The sequence below is a fragment of the Mustela erminea genome, chromosome 3 (assembly GCF_009829155.1).
Source record: "Mustela erminea isolate mMusErm1 chromosome 3, mMusErm1.Pri, whole genome shotgun sequence".
NCBI classification, from domain to species: Eukaryota; Metazoa; Chordata; class Mammalia; order Carnivora; family Mustelidae; genus Mustela; species Mustela erminea.
In genome coordinates, this window is record NC_045616.1 from 96,635,327 (window position 1) to 96,655,634 (window position 20,308).

At 35.3% G+C, this 20,308-nt stretch overlaps 1 protein-coding gene across 2 annotated transcripts in view; it reads right to left on the bottom strand.

Annotated features, from left to right (window-relative positions):
* The window catches only part of ADAMTS19 (ADAM metallopeptidase with thrombospondin type 1 motif 19), a 252,739-nt gene that overhangs the window by 190,127 nt on the left and 42,304 nt on the right, over positions 1–20,308 (bottom strand). For both annotated transcript variants that reach the window (XM_032336832.1, XM_032336831.1), the window contains exons 3-6: positions 16,072–16,237; positions 8,160–8,332; positions 6,074–6,157; positions 5,120–5,277 (exon numbers count right to left, since the gene is read on the bottom strand). In XM_032336832.1, coding sequence (XP_032192723.1) covers positions 5,120–5,277; positions 6,074–6,157; positions 8,160–8,332; positions 16,072–16,237 — 581 coding nt within the window. The remainder of the gene's footprint in view (positions 1–5,119; positions 5,278–6,073; positions 6,158–8,159; positions 8,333–16,071; positions 16,238–20,308) is intronic.

Below are 20,308 nucleotides of genomic sequence, written 5' to 3' on the forward strand. Positions count from 1 at the left end.
ACAGAAATTTGAGAAATATAAGAATAAAGTTAAAACATGAGCCTATAATCCCACTATCTGGGAAAACTTATAGTTAACATTTTAAAGTCTGTTTCTACAGTTTTATTTCCTATGTATTCATATAACTAAATACATTGTACATAACTAAATACATGTAAAATATATACACTTAGGATCATACTCTCTACATGCAAGTCTTGCCCCACCAGTACTGTGACTTTAATGACATTCCTCATTTCTTTTTTTTTTTTTTAAGATTTTATTTATTTATATGGCAGACAGAGATCACAAGTAGGCAGAGAGGCAGGCGGAGAGAGAGTAGGAAACAGGCTCCTCGCTGAGTAGAGAGCCCGATGCAGGACTCGATCCCAGGACTCTGGGACCATGACCGAGCCAAAGGCAGAGGCTTTAACCCACTGAGCCACCCAGGTGCCCCCATTCCTTATTTCTAATACCATTTTTCTCTTCAGTCCTGAAAAAAGAATCTATTGAGTCCACTATTTTTTCTTATGTTATAAAGGCTTAAAAGCCACACTCTTAACTAATCCTTCTTACTTCCCTTGTTGCTAGCTTTCCCTAGCAATACAAGACAAAATAAAATGTTCTAGAGCATACCTACTGTAGTAAAAGATGATTCTTAAATGTATTAAGATAATGTGAGATGAAACTATAATTCTTCCAAAATTTTTTGAGTGTAGTTGACCCACAATGTTACATAATTATAATTTTATTAAAAAGGAAAGTGAATTTTAACTATGGGCTGACAAAAACATATATAACATAATCATACAACAAATGGTCTTTCTGATAGTGGGTCTTTCACATCAGTATGAGTCAACACAGGATTTTAAACAATTATTTGTTTGGAGTAAAATTATTGAACATTCACTGTTTGGTAGGCATTATACACAAGATGTCTTTTTGTCCCGGTACTACTATCCTCACTTTGTTGATAATAACAAGACTGAGACAGGTCGTTTAATCAATTTAAGATCACCTGCTAGTATTTGGACAAACACAGGTCATTTTTATCTGATCATCTCTCTTACTGAGAGATCTTTTTTATATTTATATATTATATGTGCGTATATGCATATATACAAATATGCATTTCCAATACAAATGCTTTTGTAGATAGAGGTATTGCCACTATTTTCTCCAATCCAGGGCTTGTCTTTTCATTTTCATATCAATATCTTTTGGACATAAGATGGCTTAAACTTTGGAGATGTCCAAATGAATATTTTTAAGAATTTTTTGATTAGTGCTTTTCTTGTATCCTATCCAAGAAATTATTATCCTCCCTATAGTCATGTAGATTTCCTGTTTTTCTTTCTTCTGTCTTTCTTTCTTTTTCTTTTCTTTTTACTGAGAGTTTGATAGCTATAGCTTTCATGTAGCTTTCTATGCCCCATAATGAATTAAAGTCACACAAGGTGTAAAGCAGTATTGAAATTCATTTTTTTCACATGGTTATCCAGATGTTGTAGAGCCATTTCATTGATAAACTACCTTCCCATGACTCAATTATATTGGTGGGTTTTTCTGAGAGTCAATTGAACATATCTATATGGCTGTATTACCAGATTCTTTATTCCACATCATTCGTCTTTGCCAAGTTTCTGCCAATACCCCATTGTTTTTAGTACCAAATCTTTATAATAAATTTTGAAATCAAATAAGGTAAGCCCACCCAGTTTATTCTTCTTTTACAAAATTGTTTTGACTCTTCTCTATCTTTTCTTTTTCCAAATACATGTTGGAATCAGCTTGCCAATTTTTACAACAACAACAAAAAAGATGGCACAAACTTTCATTGAGATTATGTTGACTCTCAGTGAATGTGGGGAAGATGGCCTTCTTGATAATATTTAGTCTTCCAATAAATAAAAACCTTTATTTAGATCTTTAATTTCTCTCAGCTGCGCTATGGAGGTATCATTTTAGAGGTTTTGCCCATTTTTCTTACATTATTCTTACATCTTTTATGGTTTGGGAGGTTACCATAAAATTTTCCTAACTTTTCATTTCTACTATGAATAGATTAATTTGTTTTTATCAATTGACTTTATATTCTATGGCCTTGAAAAATCCAGTTACAACTTCTGGCAATTTTGCTGCTGTATTTCTTAAAATTTTCCTTCTATGGAGGTAGATCATCTGTGAAGAGAAATGCTTTGTATTTTTTCTTCCCAATATTTATACCTTTCTTTTTCTTTTTCCCACCTTACTATACTGGCTCTGATTTCAGTACAAAACTGAATAGAAGTATAAGAGTGGGCATCCTTGTCTCGCTTCCAATCCTAATGGGAAACATTCGGTTTTCACATTAAGTATGATGTCAGTTGTAGATTTTTGTTTGTGTATGTGTGTGAAGATACGATTTCATAGATTAAAAAAGCATGTTGAAGAAGTCATTAATGGGGGCACCTGGGTGGCTCAGTCAGTTAAGCATCTGGCTCTTGATTTCAGCTCAGGTCATGATCTCAGTACCCTGAGACTAAGCCCTACATTGAGCTCCATGCTCAGCAGGGAGTCTGCCTGAGGTTCTCTCTCTCCCCCTTCCCTCCTTCCACTCTCTCTCTCTCTGTCTCTCTCAAATAAATAAGTCTTTTAAAAAAAGTTCACTGAGACTTTTTGTTGATAGGGTTCCTCTCTACCCCATACATTAGAGATACCATTTTTATTGTCTTTTGGACTCATTTTTTTCTGATAGGAAGTCAGTCATCGATCTTAACATTATTTCCCCTATGTAACTTATCTCTTTCTCTGGCCAATTTAAAACTTATTTTCTGTATCTCTGGTTTTCTTTTTTTTTTTAAAGATTTTATTTATTTATTTGACAGAGAGAGATCACAAGTAGGCAGAGAGGCAGGCAGAGAGAGAGAGGAGGAAGCAGGCTCCCCGCTGAGCAGAGAGCCCGATGCGGGACTCGATCCTAGGACCCTGAGATCATGACCTGAGCCGAAGGCAGCGGCTTAACCCACTGAGCCACCCAGGCACCCTGTATCTCTGGTTTTCACTCATCTACCTAAGATACACCTAGGCCTATAAGAGTTGTGGTTTTGGTTGTTGGTTTTGTTTTTGCATCAATTTAAGAAACAATTTGCCATTACATCTTCAAATAATTTTTCTTACCACTTCTCATTCTCTTCTGTTGAGATTCCAATTACAACAAGTTGATCAGTAAATGCAACATGTGAACTATCTCAGGATGAGTTTCTATTGACTACTTTTCCTTGACCATAGTCACATTTTCATGTTTGCTTGGCTAATTTTTTTTATGTTTGAGACACTGTAGATGATAATACTATAGAGATTCAAGATTCTGTTATCTTCCTCTGAAGAGGGCTGACTCTTGTTTTAGAAGGGATTTCAATTACTGACAGGTCACTCTGAACTTAGACAAGGTTTGAATGTATTCCTTGGGAGGGAGGATCTATCTAAATCTCAACATAATTCCCAAGCTTTTGTAAACTGTTGGAACTCAACCTCCAAATTCTATCTTCCCTAAATATCTTATAGGTGCTTGGTTTCAGGTTTTTTTAGGGTAGGTCAGAGCAGACATTTCTTCAGATCTAGGTCCCTGCTATGAAGGCTCAGCCTTTCTGTTTTCTCAGCTAAATATTAGGAGTGATGGTAAGGTATTAATCAGTTTGCTTTACTCTTGTGGCCTGAATCTACTCAACTCCTAGTATCTTTTAAAAATCTAACCTCCAGGGACGCCTGGGTGGCTCAGTTGGTTAAGTGGCTGCCTTCGGCTCAGGTCATGATCCCAGCATCCTGGGATCGAGTCCCACATCGGGCTCCTTGCTCGGCAGGGAGCCTGCTTCTCCCTCTGCCTCTGCCTGCCATTCTGTCTGCCTGTGCTCGCTCTCTGTCTGATAAATAAATTTAAAAATCTTTAAAAAAAAAAAAAATCTAACCTCCATAGTTGTAGCACTTTTGTAGAAACTTTTGGAAAGTTTCTATCTATATATAGTTAGACCAGCCTTGCAGAGTACTCACAGATGGTCTGCACATGGACCTCTTGGCACCATTACTTGCATAGGACCCTCATCTCTGGTACCCTCTGCAGGACCACTGTGCTCTACCTAGATTCCAGCTTGTTTTACCAAAGAATTGTCCTGGCAAAAAGCTGGGTTGACTGTGGGGCTCACTTAATAAATTTTCCTTCTTTCAGAGATTGCAGTATGTTATAGCTCATGCTCCACTGACTAAAGCATTTGCCTCATTAATATTCTTCTGTTTTTATCATGGTTTATTGTATAAGTCCAGTAGCAGACCTACTTACATAGCTGGACATAGAAATCTGATTGCACTATATTTATATGTGTATTTTTTTCACCTTTATAAATTATTTATCATTAGATAGTTTTTATATAATTCAGCAACAAGAAACTATCATGAAGTTAATATACCCACTACAGAAAATCATGTTTTAGATGTTACTGAGTATTCTGTGATATGAAATGTTGATACTATTGATACTAAAATTAAATTGACAGAGAATAATGAATTACTATTCATTTTTAGTAGTTCTAAGCAAGAAATTTATTATTTATACCATACAGTGCTCATATAGAGTATATTGTTGCTCCTTATTTCACCTTTTTATATTTACCCTTAATGCTGCATTACAAATGTGTGTTAGTGGTACAGACTTTCACAATGCAGCCAAAAATTAATTAGCTAGAGATCTAATTGAAACTTTTTCCTCAGACAGTACCAGAGAGTTTATTAATTGCAGAGTTTAACATAATGGGTGCTTTATCCATATGGTGATGACTGAAAAACACACAGTGTAGGTGAATGTTCATCATTTTGCAGTTCCACCAAAATTCACTTATCATCACCAAAGGCTTTGTCTTCATATTGGAAATTGAGGGTAAAAATCTTTTCTGAATTACCTAGCCAAAAATTTTGTCAATATGCCACCCAAAAATATGCCTGTTCAGAAATCAGTTATAATAAATTGAGGGAGATGACAAAAATCATTATACCAAAAGTTTTTTGGAACATAAAACCTGGAATAAAAGCATTCCCTGAAGAAATTAATCCGATTAACAGCACAGCCATTGAATTAAGAATGTCATTTAATTGGCTTTGGAAAATTTACCTTGTTATAAGTATAGCTGCATCCACTGAAGTCATGTCCTCTCCCCAGCTTGTTGACATCTCTAAATGTATATCATTCTTTTTGCCAAATTCTTCATGCTGCCACTTACAAAAACTCTCTAGCATCTTCTCTCCATGGTGCCCAATGTATAGATCTGCCTGCAAAAGAAGATATTTCACTTTAAGGCAAATAATTTTCAGATATACCAAAAACTAAAAACTGAGGAGATTTCATGAATTACTAAAGCAGACTGCTGACCATAACAACATTAATTAGAGTCTGGAAGACATTCAGAATTAATTTAGCCTGAGCTAAAAATCTTGAAACTTTGTGAGGGTACAATAACTACAAAATATGTTCCATGCTCTTCTGAAAAAGAAGAGAGGTGAATTAAGAATGTGGAACTTTGAGACTTAAATAACTTAATTATTTCTACAATTTAAGAACAAATGTTTTCCAAAATTCTAGTTAAGCAGCATACTGAAAAAGTATGTAATTCATTCTAAAATGAATTACAGATAAGAAGAGACTTAAATAACTTAATTATTTCTACAATTTAAGAACAAATGTTTTCCAAAATTCTAGTTAAGCAGCATACTGAAAAAGTATGTAATTCATTCTAAAATGAATTACAGATAAGAAGAGGTTTCAAAAATACAGGTTTAAATAAGAAAATAAAACTGTCATTAAAAATTACTTTTAAAAATTACATCTTGGAAAGTTAAGGTTTGTTGTCAGGAACCTTGGAAACTAAGAACGTTCCATTTTTAGAATAAAACCGAGGTATTAACCAAATCTAAAGGCCAGGTTCATGTATAGTTTAAGGGATTTCGTGCATATTTCTGGGTTTTCAAGTCAATAAAAAGCATACTCTTCACATTCACTTTACTTAAAAGTGCCTGAACACAACTTCTCACCCCACTTAATAGGACAAAAAACTCAAGACTTTCTTACTGGAGTTTCATGGAGCAGAATAAGCTTTATCACACGAAGATTGACCTGCACACCAAGACTCTTGTGTTGGAAAAGGTTAAAAACCTAAAAACAAATAAAAATAAAAATCCTGAAATAAAACTGAAAATCAAATTTATATTTCTTAAAGCCCAGACATGGGAGAAATCTCAATTTTGACATATATATTATATATATTATATATATATATAATATATATATATACACACACATACATACATATATATATACATACATACATACATATATATACACATACATATATATGTATATATATATCCCAACTTAAAAACATTTAAGTAATTTTAAAATTAGCTTAATAGGCAAGAATAACTTAGGTAATTCATTTTAAATACCAAGAAATTTAGACCTAGCCTTCTGAGATACTCATCACAACCTAACTCTGTAGGCATTTCTGTGGGATACAGAGGGAAGGTAGACCTTTCACAATTCTGAAGACAGCATTTTAGTAACCAAACACTAGAATTTTTCTTAAGACCACAAAATGCCAGTGTCCTCCTTTCTTCTGAGAAACAGTCCTGAAAACTGAGCCTGCTTTATGCCACCTCCCTATTCGTTCCTTGGAGTATTTTTTCTTTTTTTCTCCCCAAGCTAGCTGCCAAAAAGGAAAAGGTTTTCAAAGCTCTTCTCTTCAATGCTACCCAGGAAGACAAGCTCACAGGCCACTGTTGATTAATAGTATCAGATCCTCATTTACAACTGTTTTTCCCAAAGGATGGTGTGTGTAGCAATGCTGGAAAGCCAGGTGAATTTTTAGGTGGTACCTTGATTTTTTTTGGTAAGATTTAGTGTTTACTTAATTTGTAATAGAATATAAAATCAAATCTAGAATTGGAATTCCAGATCTAGAACTACTTTGAAGAAACTGCAATTGGTAGACTATGTTAGTCTAACCAGTACCAGAATGTTGGCGAGTGCTCTGGAAGTAGCTGAACATAGAAATGACAGAAGGGTGGGAAAATCTGTTCACCACTCAAGTAAGCCAAATGGTAAAAATGAGCAAAAACAGTAAAAATGGAGTTTTGTGAAACATCATATATTTATCCTTGAATCAGGGGCTCCTACCTGCTTTACATGGTAACTGGAATCATAAATGGACATCTGCCTTTGGCTTTTATTTATGTTCATTCTCCCCTAAGAACCACGCTTCACTCCAACCTTCTAATTCTGCCTTGCAGGAGGTTTAACCAACAGAGTAGGCAATTAAGTCAAAGGATTCATTTGGTGGTAAACATCTGTAAGATGCTAGGTACAAACTAGATTTTTGCAGTCCAGAAATTGTTTTTTTTTTTTAAACATTTTTTTTTCTTCTTTAAAGATTTTATTTATTTATTTGACAAACAGAGATCACAAGCAGGCAGAGAGGCAAGAAGAGAGAGAGAGGAGGAAGCAGGCTCCCCGCGGAGCAGAGAATCCGATGTGGGGCTCGATCCCAGGACCCTGGGATCATGACCCGAGCCAAAGGCAGAGGCTTTAACCCACTGAGCCACCCAGGCGCCCCTGCAGTCCAGAAATTGTTAACTGAACTAACCTATATGTGATCCAGCTGATTAAAAACTGAGCTAACTGCTATTAGGCTTTACTCATAAACTAGTATTATATCTGACATCAAATTTTACATACCTAAGTAAGAGCTCAGTGGATTACCAGCCTCCCTTTTGTTCCACCTCATAATGTATAGTACTTTGGGTGGGGCCATGCATATAAAACAATCTAACATTTCTAATTTCAGCAAATGCCCTTTTATAAGAGAATGAAAAGAAGGGCATAAACAAAGAAAGAAAAGACAAAAGAGAAAAAATAGTTTTGCCACATCAAAATCAACAATAAGGATGGTTTCTTTTATTAGAAGACGTGAATTATTATTTTGATATCTTTTGAGATGGAGCAATTTGGCATACTCAAAGCATCTTTTTTTTTTTAACTGATGTCAATTAAAAGAAAGGAACAGTAATGAGTTAATTTTTAAAGAATGTCATTATACTCACGCATTTCTTCCTTAGAGTTTTCTTGAAAAAATTCCAAGCGCACTTTAAAGTTTGCCTACCATATTTAAGATGGTTAGAATGAATCTCCTGGCTGCATCTGCTCCATGATAGGAAACCATTGCTGGGTCTGCAACCACTACAGTCTCTATGTTGTATTCTTGAGGTAATTTGTATGAATATCGTTTCCCTCTTCCACTTTCTGTTATTTTTTTAGATCTAGGTCTTCCTTTATCTGCAACAGAGAAATGGATTTTCTAGCGTAACTCCATATTGGCAAAGTGAATAAAAATTTTTCTATTTCTTCAGTAATTTTAAAAAGTGTTTATTGAATATCAAATTATGATGATCATAATACAGTAGTGAGCAAAAAACAAAGAAGTTCCCCAAAACATGAAATCTAAAAGGGCATCTGGCTTTGGAGCATGACTTTGGAATCAAACAGACCAGACATCTACCATTTATTAGCTCTGCCACTTGGGAAACTAACATCACTCAGGTAGCCTTGGTTTCCTCATCTATAAACTGAAAAACAGTAACATCTAGTGTTGTTCATGTCTTACGATAAGATCGCATTAGTCAAATTTCTAGCACAGAGTAAATAAAATAACCCAATAAAAAAAAAATCACAATTTTCTTTTTGAAACTAGTGACAAAATAAAGGTCTACTTGCAGAAATTGCTTTAAGTGATTGCCTCACACATCCTCAATTCAGGCAGAGACCCTTAATTACTAAAACATTATGCATGGGTTACAAAAGACTTGGTTCTGTCTTCCATCAGGATCCCACAGTAGAAGTTCCTCAGGGAAATAAAGATTCGTCAAACAGAGCCAACTAAAAGCAGTAACCACAAATAAACATATTTATACATTTAAGTGCATAAAATGTAAAATTTGTTTATTAAAACATGCCACTATCAGAATGAAAAGCATGCCACCAAGTGGGAGAAGATAGTTACAATACTTTTCCATAATAAATTAAAAGCTATTCTAAATCAGTAACAGATAACCCAACTGAAAAATTGGCAAAAGACTTGAACAGCCATTTCTCACACACAAGAAAAGACATCCAAATAGCGAATTAGCATATGAGAAGGTGCTCAGTCTCATTAGTCTTCAGGGAAATGCAAATTAAAACCACAATTAATTAAATTACCCAAAACCCCCAGAATGGCTAAAATAAAGAGATGATTATATTAAGTGTTGACAAGAATGTGGGGAGAAATAGAAGTTCTATACACATACAGGCTGAGAGTTTAAATTAGGATAAACACTTTGAAAAATTGGCTAGCAGTAGCCACTAAACTTGAACACCTGCATACCCAATGACCAATGATCTAAAATATTTATTCCTCCAAAATGCATGCAAATCACATGTACAAATTATTCACAGTAGTATTTTAATAGTTCAAATATCCATCAATAATATAATGGATGAAAACATTTTGGCCTATTCATTCATACAATGTTCCAGACCTGGAATGTTCCAGAGCAAGGAAACTGAACCAACAACTGCAATGTGCAAGAACATGGATGAACTTCAAAAATATAATGCTGAGCAAAAAAGCCAATTACAGAAAAGTAGGTGGTGTATGCTTCCATTTACAGAAACAAAAGCTGGGAAGAAGTGACGTTAGAAGTCAGGACAGTTAAGTATCTTGGGACATCTGTGGTGCTGATATTTTCCATATTGTGATCTGAGTGTTAACTACATGGGAAAATTTTGGGATATTTTCATCTTCGTTCTGGGAAAATTCAGCCATTGGACACGTAACTCATACAGATGAATGTGATACTTCAATAATAAATTTATTATTTTAACAGCTTTATTGAGATATGTACCAGACAACATATGGGGCCACTGAAGCGTACAATTGAATTAGTCTTAATAAATTTCTACACTTGGGCAACCATCTCCACAATGCATGGTTAAATCACTGATAACCTGTTCTGTTCCTTGCTATTTATTTATCACCTCTTTTCTAGAACTGGTACTTGGGAGCCAACATCTTTACTATATTCTTTACTATAATTTTAACAGAATCCCTAAAAGTAAACATGGGTGTCTAGTAGAGTCCTGTGGAGATAAACACGTGTGTTCATTTGGCCATGTCTTCCTGGATGTCCCTAAATTTGTTTTGAATTTCAAAGAACTCACAGTTCTAGTCCATCATGGTGGCGTCTGATAAATTGCTTTCCTTGAGTCCTGTTCCAGGTTGAAGCCCTTGCTTGTCAATCCAATTCAAGACTATTCCATTCTACTTTGCAAACTATCTATTCTACCTTTCTTGCCCTCCAACATCTTTCTATGGTGCCAGGATTAATTTATACCATGAATTTTTATACCACTGGTTTCCTTCTATTACTACTGTCTTCTAGGCTTGACTGAGTTATTTCTGAAATCTAACAAGAACTGGATCCCACTACCCTTGCTGGAAACTCTACTGTTCTGAGATATCTTCATTATTTACACTTTCTCCTTTTCTGACTAGCAGTGACCCAGACTAAAGTCTATTTAATGAACAGTACTACCCAAATTATCAGAAAGAATTTGTTAACTAAGGTAACAAAAGTGTTATAAAAACAAATGCAAACACGCCCTATTTAATAATTTTTTTTAAAAAGCATTATATCATGAAACATGATGATGCTCAAGAACAAAAACAACAGTAGCCATCTGCAACAGGACCACAGAGTTAGAAGTGTACTTACTGGATCCATATTTAGTGATTAAAACCAAAGACCTTGATGAAAGACAACATAAGAAATTGGTTTTATCTCTATCTTGAGGTCTATGACAATTAGAAATGAATTTTGTAGTTTTTCTAATCATAATCACAAACCTATCCACAGTTAGTACATTGTTATATACACTTACAATATTTAGTAGGGGGTATTCCTACAAGTAGATGAAAAGACTTGTCTTGGCAGGGTCAACACCAAATAAACTAACTATAGGAGGAAAGTATATATGCAGCTCTCTGACAAGGATACATCATTGACCTTGTATGTGAAAATCATGCAACGGTAGGAAGACAAAGGATGAAAAGACAGGCAAAATATTAGAAAGCAGACATCATCACAAGTAAAATTAATCAGACATAGGGGAAGAAAAGGGAGGTTGTTAGAATTATTCTCCTTTGTTGCTGTTTTTATTTGTTTTGGTTTGTGCAGGGGTGGGTGGGAGGTTGTTTGGACTTTATTTTTGAGTGACTAGGTAGATAGAAGGCAGAGGATATTAGCAGAGGAATTTGGGAAAGAAGATGATGGGTTCCATTTTAGACTGAGTAAGTCTGAAGTGTCTAAGAGAGAGCTGAGTACTGGTGACTAAGCACCTGTCAGGAGAGGTCAAACTGGGGATTGGAACTAATCAGTGTATAAGCGAGGTTGAACGCATGGGTTTGGATTACATCACCCTTGGGAAAGCGTGTGGTGCGAGAAACAGAAAGAAAAGGAGGAAACCCGAGGAAATGCTTACATTTAGGGGATGTACATATGGAACAAGATATGCCCACAAAAGAGACAGAAATGTAAGAAAAATAAGATGAGAAGAAACCAAGAGGAGAGTTATAAAATGGGGGGACTTTTGAACTATAGCAAGAATGGTAAAAAGAAATGGTAAACAGAGAAAAAAGTTTGTTTCCTTTATTACTCCAGCTAGGGGCAGCTGTGCTAGCTCTAATCTGCCAGTGTGCTACACTCTTATTTGCAAGTTACATTTAAATAGATTACATGGAACATCCTAGAATGTTTCTTAACAATCTCAACTAAATGGTAGACTCCATCATACAAGTTAACCATTGTGTATGAATCATGCATATTGAAGTAATCTTTTTATTAAGTTGCGTTCTTTGATGGCCTCATTGTCTGCATCAACAACGCTAAGCTTGTTTTTCATCTCCCAAATCTTGAGACCATTTTCTACCCATACGCATGCATGAAAACAACAAAGTTGATGGCACACGTTTCCAGTTAGTGAAGAAATTTTTAAATGTGTGGTCACCAATGCTCAATGTGCGCTCTCCGTAATGCCCTACACATAGTGACAGTAGTCTCCACAACAGTTAAGGATGACATATGGAAACCATTTCTGGTGACGTTAGCTCTAAGAATAGAGGGGATCTCTATGTCCCGTTCAAATTGATCGGTGTTCTTCAGTTTTACAAACCTCCTTGCAACAGGAAGTCCTAGACGTACAAGTTTTTACTAAAATGTTATATAATATATACTAATGTCACTTGCCTGCTTTAAACCTTTTTGCTCCCCTATAAAATCCTTATCACAGCACATATAATGAAGTCCCTTCATCATCCAGTTCATGACTACCTTTCCAGAGTTGTATCTCATGTCCATACTGCAGCCATTTGGCTTCAGCTCCCTACGCTGATGCTGTCTCCTGCCTTCATACCTCTGTACGCATTTCTCCTTTTGCCTGAAATGTTCTTCCCTGCCTGACAACAGGCACTAAAAACTTCACACGAGTTTTTCACCGCCTGACATAGTCTCATTTAATTTTGACAAGAGCTCTGAGGTCCAGATATCGCTATCCCCATTCCGTCTACTGTACATGAAGCTTTTGAGAGAGAAAGTCAGTTTTCTAAAGTTGCACAGCTAAAAAGTCATAGCATAAGTTTGTGAACACAGGCAGAGACTCCGAAGTCTATTATCAGAATCCCCACACACTCTGTTCCCCTTTCTCTCAGAGATGTACATCTGTAATCAAGATAAGTTTTAGATGCGTGGTTTCTTGTGTACTGAACCTGTCAGAGTCAGAGTCCTTATCATACTACAGTATAATTACTCATTTACTAGTTTGTCTAAAATAATACACTGGTTTCCTCTTAAGAGTAAGAGTTGCGCCATTTAGCTCTATATCTCTGCAAAGTGACTGGTAGTGCTTGTGTTACAAACAGAGAAGCTATGGAGCTTGGAAAGTGGAAAACCATATGGAGGTTCCACAAAAACTTAAAAAACAGAAATACCACCTTACCCAATAATTACACTGCTAGGTATTTACTCAAGGAAAATGAAAACGAAAAGACATACCCACCCCTATATTTACTGTAGCATTATTCACAATAGCTAAGATAAGGAAGCAACTGAAGTGTCCATGGAAAAATGAATGGATGAAGAAGATGTTATATACATATTCAGTGGACTAGCACTCAGCTATAAAAAAGAATGAGATCTTGCCATGTGTGACAACATAGATGGACCTAGAGGGCATTATGCTAAGATAAGTCAGTCAGACAGATAAAGACAAGTACTATATGATTTCACATATATGTGGAATCTACAGAAGAAAACAACAACCAACCAACAACAACAACGACGACAACAAAAAACCCCACAAACAGACTCATAAATACAGAGAATGACCTGGTGGTTGCCAGAGGAAAAGGGTGTGGGGTAATAGCTATAGTAGCGGAAGGGGATTAAGAGGCACTAACTTCTTCTTTACAAAATAAATGCAAAGTACAGCATAGGGAATATAGTCAATAATAACGTACTGATTTTGTATAGTGACAGAAAGTAACTACACTTACTGTCATGAGTGCTGAATAATGTACAGAGTGTCAAATCACAATGTGGCACACTTGGAACTAATATAACATTGTGTGGCAACTATACTAAAATAAAATTTTGAAAGAATTTATGGGAATTGACAAGGAGTACTGAGCTGGAATGAAACCAAAGCTATGCCTTGGATCCAGGGGGGGTCTCTGGCTTTCAACCTCATGTGCATTCTCTATATTATCTTCTATAGAAGGACACAACAAAGTCATCCTAAAGGTAAGGTTTCCTGTTCGGAAAAAAATATTCATGAAGTCAGTACATAGAAACATAATATACAAAGGCATTAAAATGATAAAGGAGACCAGTAAAAGGATCAATTTGAATACAAGGAAACTTTTTCATTCCTAGGCAGGAAGGCAGATACTGCAACATTAACCAAAGCTGTTTATCAAGGTTTAAGGGTTGATATTAAGGAATCAAGGGTTTAATATGTTAACACATCAGCCTGATCTGAAGTAAAAAGGGAAGAGCTACAATTAGACATATTGGTATAAGTAAATCAATGTTCTATTTTACATATGGCTATTTTTAAAGCCATTTTCAAAATTCTAGACCTAAATTTAAAAAGTATTTGAAAATAAGTAAACTCGGTGGATCACCCAGTTGCTAGCTTAATACTCCTTGCATGCAAGCACCTGACCCAAATAGTTTGGTCAATTAATACCGAACCGTCATGCTTTCAAAATAAACACAATAAGAAACTTCATGAGCATTATTTGCCAAATAGTAACTGTTTATTTATGCTTTGTAAACTTATTAAAATTAAGAATTTTCTAAAAATCTTTCTTCTACGCACCATGGCACACAAAGCCTGCTTTGTGTCATCCTGTTAATGGTAGTTAGAATAGCTGGAACTTACTCCGATTTGGAAGTCATACAGCGTAGACTTTTAGTATAACTCATACAAGACATTTTCCTTAAAAGGACTAAATTCAAGGTGTTGCTGCTATCATTTATCGACACAAGAGACTTTATTTGGCTTGGTCATAACACTATGACTCCTGTTCAGCAGTTTTATCTCCTTGGTGTCTATATACTTCTTTGAAGAGAGAAGAGGGATATGTCTTACTTAAACTGACTAAATGAATGAATAGAGGGGCACAGATATATACTTAACCCACTCTGAAAATGCTTGCCATACAGACTGATACCATGAGTTTTCATGGAAGAAAACAGAAATCATGGATTAATTAGAGATATATACACCAAAACAGAAATAGAGTGTAATTCTTCCTGAATCTGAAACACTGAAAGCCAGCAATGATTGGAGCAACCTATGCCTGCTGTAAATGTTACTAATTGTCACAAGTCATAGACCAAAACTAGCCTCAAATACTATAACCAACTTTCAAATTGGTATCTTGGCCCTCACTCTACTGACACCTAATTTTACATCTGCAAGTCAATTTTTTATGTCTTTACAACATAAAATTCTAAATTCATGTTTCCTCAGATTCTAACTAGAAATCTTTCTCCTGTCTGTGACTATTCACGGAGATGTCTGGATTAGATATCTAACAATTTTTCCTAGGGACACTTCAAATTATTTTCTGAGTGTTGGCTATTACTTTCGGATCCTACTTACATAATAGAAATCATCCATTTTCCTTATCGTTCTTGCTAACACAGAGATCTCTGCCAAAGCAAGTAAGAAAGCACACAAAACAGTCAGCCCCATTTTATCTCTGTGCAGAACTGGCAGAGACTAGGATTTGATGGCCGGAAATGCTTATGAGCTTCTGAAATGTCCAGATTGGAGGTATTCTGATACTGAGAATAAAACTCAAAGAAATAAATCTTTACGCTTCTCCCTATTACACTGTTAATTTTAACCTCCAAGATGATTTTTACTTGGGCCAAATTTAAAAGAAGAAGAAGGAGGAGGAAGAGGAGGAGGAGGGGAACGGCAAGGAGAACAAGAAGAAGAACAAGAAGAAGGAAGAAGTAGAAGAGGCATCGAGTTGAAGTAAAGATAGTTATGATGGGCTCAAAGAGGGGGACTAAAATAAGGCCATGAGCTCACAGTATTCAGTTTTAGGAGATCAGGAATTCTCTTGATGTCATGTCTATGCCTGTGAGGTAAACAGTACACCATGAGGAACATTCCACAGTTTGAAAGAGATATAGGGCATGCTACATATTAATCTCTGAAGTCCCTCTGGAGTTCCATTTTTTGATACTAAAATGTGGCACTTTGCAGAAGACTAAAAGAGAAGTCTAAAATCAATATATTTAATTGTTGTTGACCAGAAGAGATTCCACATTTTGAGAAAAGTATAAAACTAGTATATGGAGGGATGGACAGACGAACAGACAGAAAGAAAGGGAAGAGAAAAAATCTTAATGTATTCTTCTCACATTGCGTATTTGTGAAACCCTTCCAGGAGAAGGCATTACCTGAAACGATACCACAGTAATGACTGTGAGGAGCTGACTTCTCTGTGACTTTTTCGTCCATGGACCTTTTCTGCCTATATACACGGTGTGGGTGACCCGTTATGGCCATTGTATCATTGAGTGGTTCAATAAATATGAAGTCCTCATTGAGCTGTATAAATCCCATCTGGAAATATATAACATAAAAAGATACGTAAGAAATACTACTTGGATAAATTACTTTCTAGGCTCTCCTACTCACACACACTCTATGTTCTTTCACATATATGCATACGTTCTAGTGAAGCTTTTTCAGCAACGCCACTAAAAGGTAACTGTCCTCCCATTTTATTACTTCATCTTTACATACTTTATTGCACTAGCATAAACTTCATTTAGTTAGGCTTAGACTGTGTGGGTGGGAGGCTAGATGCCAGCAACAGATGCACAGTAAAAATTCTGGAATGGTTAAAGAATCACTTTGGGAGACCCATGGGGTCACTTACATGTAGGCATGTACAGAAGACCAATACGGTTTTTAATTGCATGTACCACATATTCCGACTTCTCAACAATCATTATTTAATAAAGTGATTCATGTAACATGTCAAACCAAAGGCAGGTGACATTGCATTGAAATTATTATATAAAATACTCCTGAAACCATGTACTAACCATTTTTAAAACCTTTGCTCAGTAAAGTACAGAAAAAAATGAATCATCACTTACACAAGCATGTTTCAAGTCATATAATGCCATGTTTTTAAAGTTAGCCAATTGTAGACAGAGAGCTAAAAACTGTAAAATATGGTTATTATCAATAAAAAGAACTTATAACAAGTAGGTATCCTTTTATTATATTGAGGCTAAGCCTTGTCATTTCTTTCCTTCCTTTTTTAAAACATAAATTTATATTATAACTAGGAAAATATTCCACAGAGACATATGACTTGAACTTTTTGATTTTTATTATTTTATTCTGCAGTGATGTATATATTACATGTATAAAATATACTTGACTACATATACTTGACTTCTGTTAACTCTTTAACCAATGTTTTTGAAGAATCCCTTAGAACCTGCATTTTTCATACCCAGTCTACTATCAAAGTTCTTCATTCTGTTTTGAATTACATAAAAACTATGTATAGTTCACTTTAATTTGATTGACATACAACTAGAATAGTAATAATATACTTACTTCTTCAGATACAGTAATTCTTCTATACAGAATGTTAAGAAAAATTAAATCTATACTAAAAAGAGGTGTGTTTTCCTTAAAAGTACAGAAGAGACTTTTTCTTTTGTTTTAATCATTAAAGTGTATTATATCTTCTCTCCAGAAAGACTAGATGATTGCCAATATGCCATCTCATTTTATTCTATATTGAATCAATGTTACAAAATATCTTAAGAATAAATCTAAAGGGTATGTGCTTTGGTGAGTGCTGTGAAGTGTGTAAACCTGGTGATTCACAGACCTGTACTCCTGGGGATAAAAATATATGTTTATAAAAAATAAAAAATTAAAAAAAAAGAATAAATCTAAAAATACTCATCACTTTTTTAATCAAATTTTTATAACATTAATAAAATTCTCAAGTACTAGAATAACAGTTCCATCGCCTCTGTCTGTTGTCCCCTTCTGTTTCTCCCTCTCCTTGTCTTTCATAGACACACACACACACACACACACACACACACACACACAGAGGGGGTGGGGATAATGGAGAAAAGATTTACTGTGACAATTCTTGTAAAACATAACAGGTATGCATTATATACTTGTGCCATTTGGGGGGCTTTTTCATTCATAGGGGCTTATAAGGATCAGATTTATTAGGTAGAGAAAAGCAACCTGAGAAGCCTGGACTCACTCTAGGAAAAATTCGTAGGATGTCGTGTGTATACTTTTGCCATTCTAAAATACAGTCACCAATACATGGGTACTAGAACAAAGGACAGAAAGTTGAAAAAGTGAGAGAGACACCGGCGGTATACTTTCTCTCAGCCTAGAAATTCCCTTGAATCCTTTTTATGTAACAAATTTCCATTGTACCATTATTCCCCAGCTAAAATACCACCTTGTCTGGGAAGCCCAAAACCACTTCTACAGTCTTATGGTAGAAGCGGTCATGTACCCCTCAATTTAAATCCTAATTTCAACAAGCACTATGTATAAAAACTTGGACATTTTACTTAACATCTCTTAATCTCAAAATAACATGGGCTTATAGATGTCTATGAAAAAATTTAGGACAGTGTCACACACAGAACAGGTATTCATCAAACAACAGATCCTCCCTCAAACTGTTAAAATGGGTCATTTTTATATTTATGATAGCAATTATTTCATTCTCCTCATCAAAATCACTATTGCTTATGTGTCTGTATCTTACCCCATTAAGTATAATTTCTTTTAGACCAAGTACTGTGCCTTAGTTATTACAAATTCTTTTTTTTTTAATATTTGTATTTATTTATTTGACAGAGAGAGATCACAAGTAGGCAGAGAGGCAGGCAGAGAGAGGAAGGGAAGCAGGTTCCCTGCCGAGCAGAGAGCCTGATGCTGGGCTCGACCCCAGGACCCCGGGACCATGACCTGAGCCGAAGGCAGAGGCCCAACCCACTGAGCCACCCAGGCACCCCATATTTACAAATTCTTGATGGTTAATGCACACTAGCATACAATGAATGCCAAGGATGTAGAGTATTAAACATATTTTTTAAATCTCTAAAGTTCAAAAAACACTGAATGTCAAATACCTGAAAAGATACTAGAAATTGTTTTTAATAGTATAAAATGCTCATCATGATCTTAACCTCTGGCATAAATGAAAATTCTAAGTAAACAAAAAAAATATTTTTAATATGAATCCCAATGAATTGTTTTCCACACATGTGTTCATTGTCTCCGATGTAAAACTAGAATGAATTTTGAAGTAATTACAGAAAAAGGCAAAAAAATCTTCCCTTAATAGAAAAAAGGACAGTAAATATTTAAAACTTGAAGTAATAATTATTAAGATGTAGTACATCTACACAGGGATTGAGAGTAGATGGTATCACAGTATGTATCCCTGATGCATGCTGTGAAAATACAAAAGTATGTTACTCTTATCTCATGTATCAGTATGCTTCTGAGGTTCAGTCAGTATTGAAGGTCACTAATACAACTGATAGTGTGGCTGATGATGAAAATAATAAGTATTATGATGCTCAGTAAGAACATCTCAAACGAACATGCTCAGTTTCCTTAAATCACAAATTTATAACCTGATACATTCTTTCAAAAGGTTGTAAGTATAGTTGGATTTAGAACAATAAACCAAGGGGCACCTGGGTGGCTCAGTTTTTAAGCATCTGCCTTCAGCTCAGGTCATGATCCCAGGGTCCTGGGGTTGAGCCCCATATTGGGGCCCCTGCTCCATGGGAAGCCTGTTCTCTCTGTCCCTCTCCCCCAGCTTGTGTTCCCTCTCTCGCTCTGTCTTTGTCATATACATAAATAAATAATCTAAAAAAAAATAAACCAAATAAAATTGAACTGCATACCAACATACAAAATTTAATGACTCCAAAAACAGATTATGGACTGAAGATTATTTGGATTCATAACCTACTACTAAGCAACTTTGAGAAAGATACAGTGACTTAATCTACACAACTGTAGAACTGTGCAGAACATTGACTTTTGACAAGCACATGTAATGTTCTTATCATAGGATGTGATACTGGGTAACCACTCAATAAATGCTCACCATGATTTTTATTTTATTAATTAGAATAACCACAAGAAATCAAAGCACCCAAACATTTGAGTATGAAGTGGTGACCTCAGGAGTCCAAAGAATCAAAACTGATCCATCTTTGTATTCCCATAGGACCATACTAAATATTTTCTGAAATAAACTTTTATTAAGTTAGGATTTGGAAACCACTTCCTAGTAATTATTTGTCGGTTAGAACTTTATCTGCAGACATTTTTAAAAACAAGAAGCCATTTTTGAAAAGGAAAAAAATGTTGGAGTAATTATAAATGGTGACTCACTCATTCAATACATATTTACTGTCTGACTACAGTGTGCTCACTCTGGGGCAAAGTTAGCACTAAGTGATTAGCGTTCTTTCTTCAGGAAAGGGTTTTCCATCTGAGACCAGAATAGTATCCTAAAGAAAGGAAAGTGCTCTAGCTTAGGTCAGTATCTTTCAAGATAATTCCTTCTATTAAAGCAGAACTACAGAAAGACTTGAGGTCTTC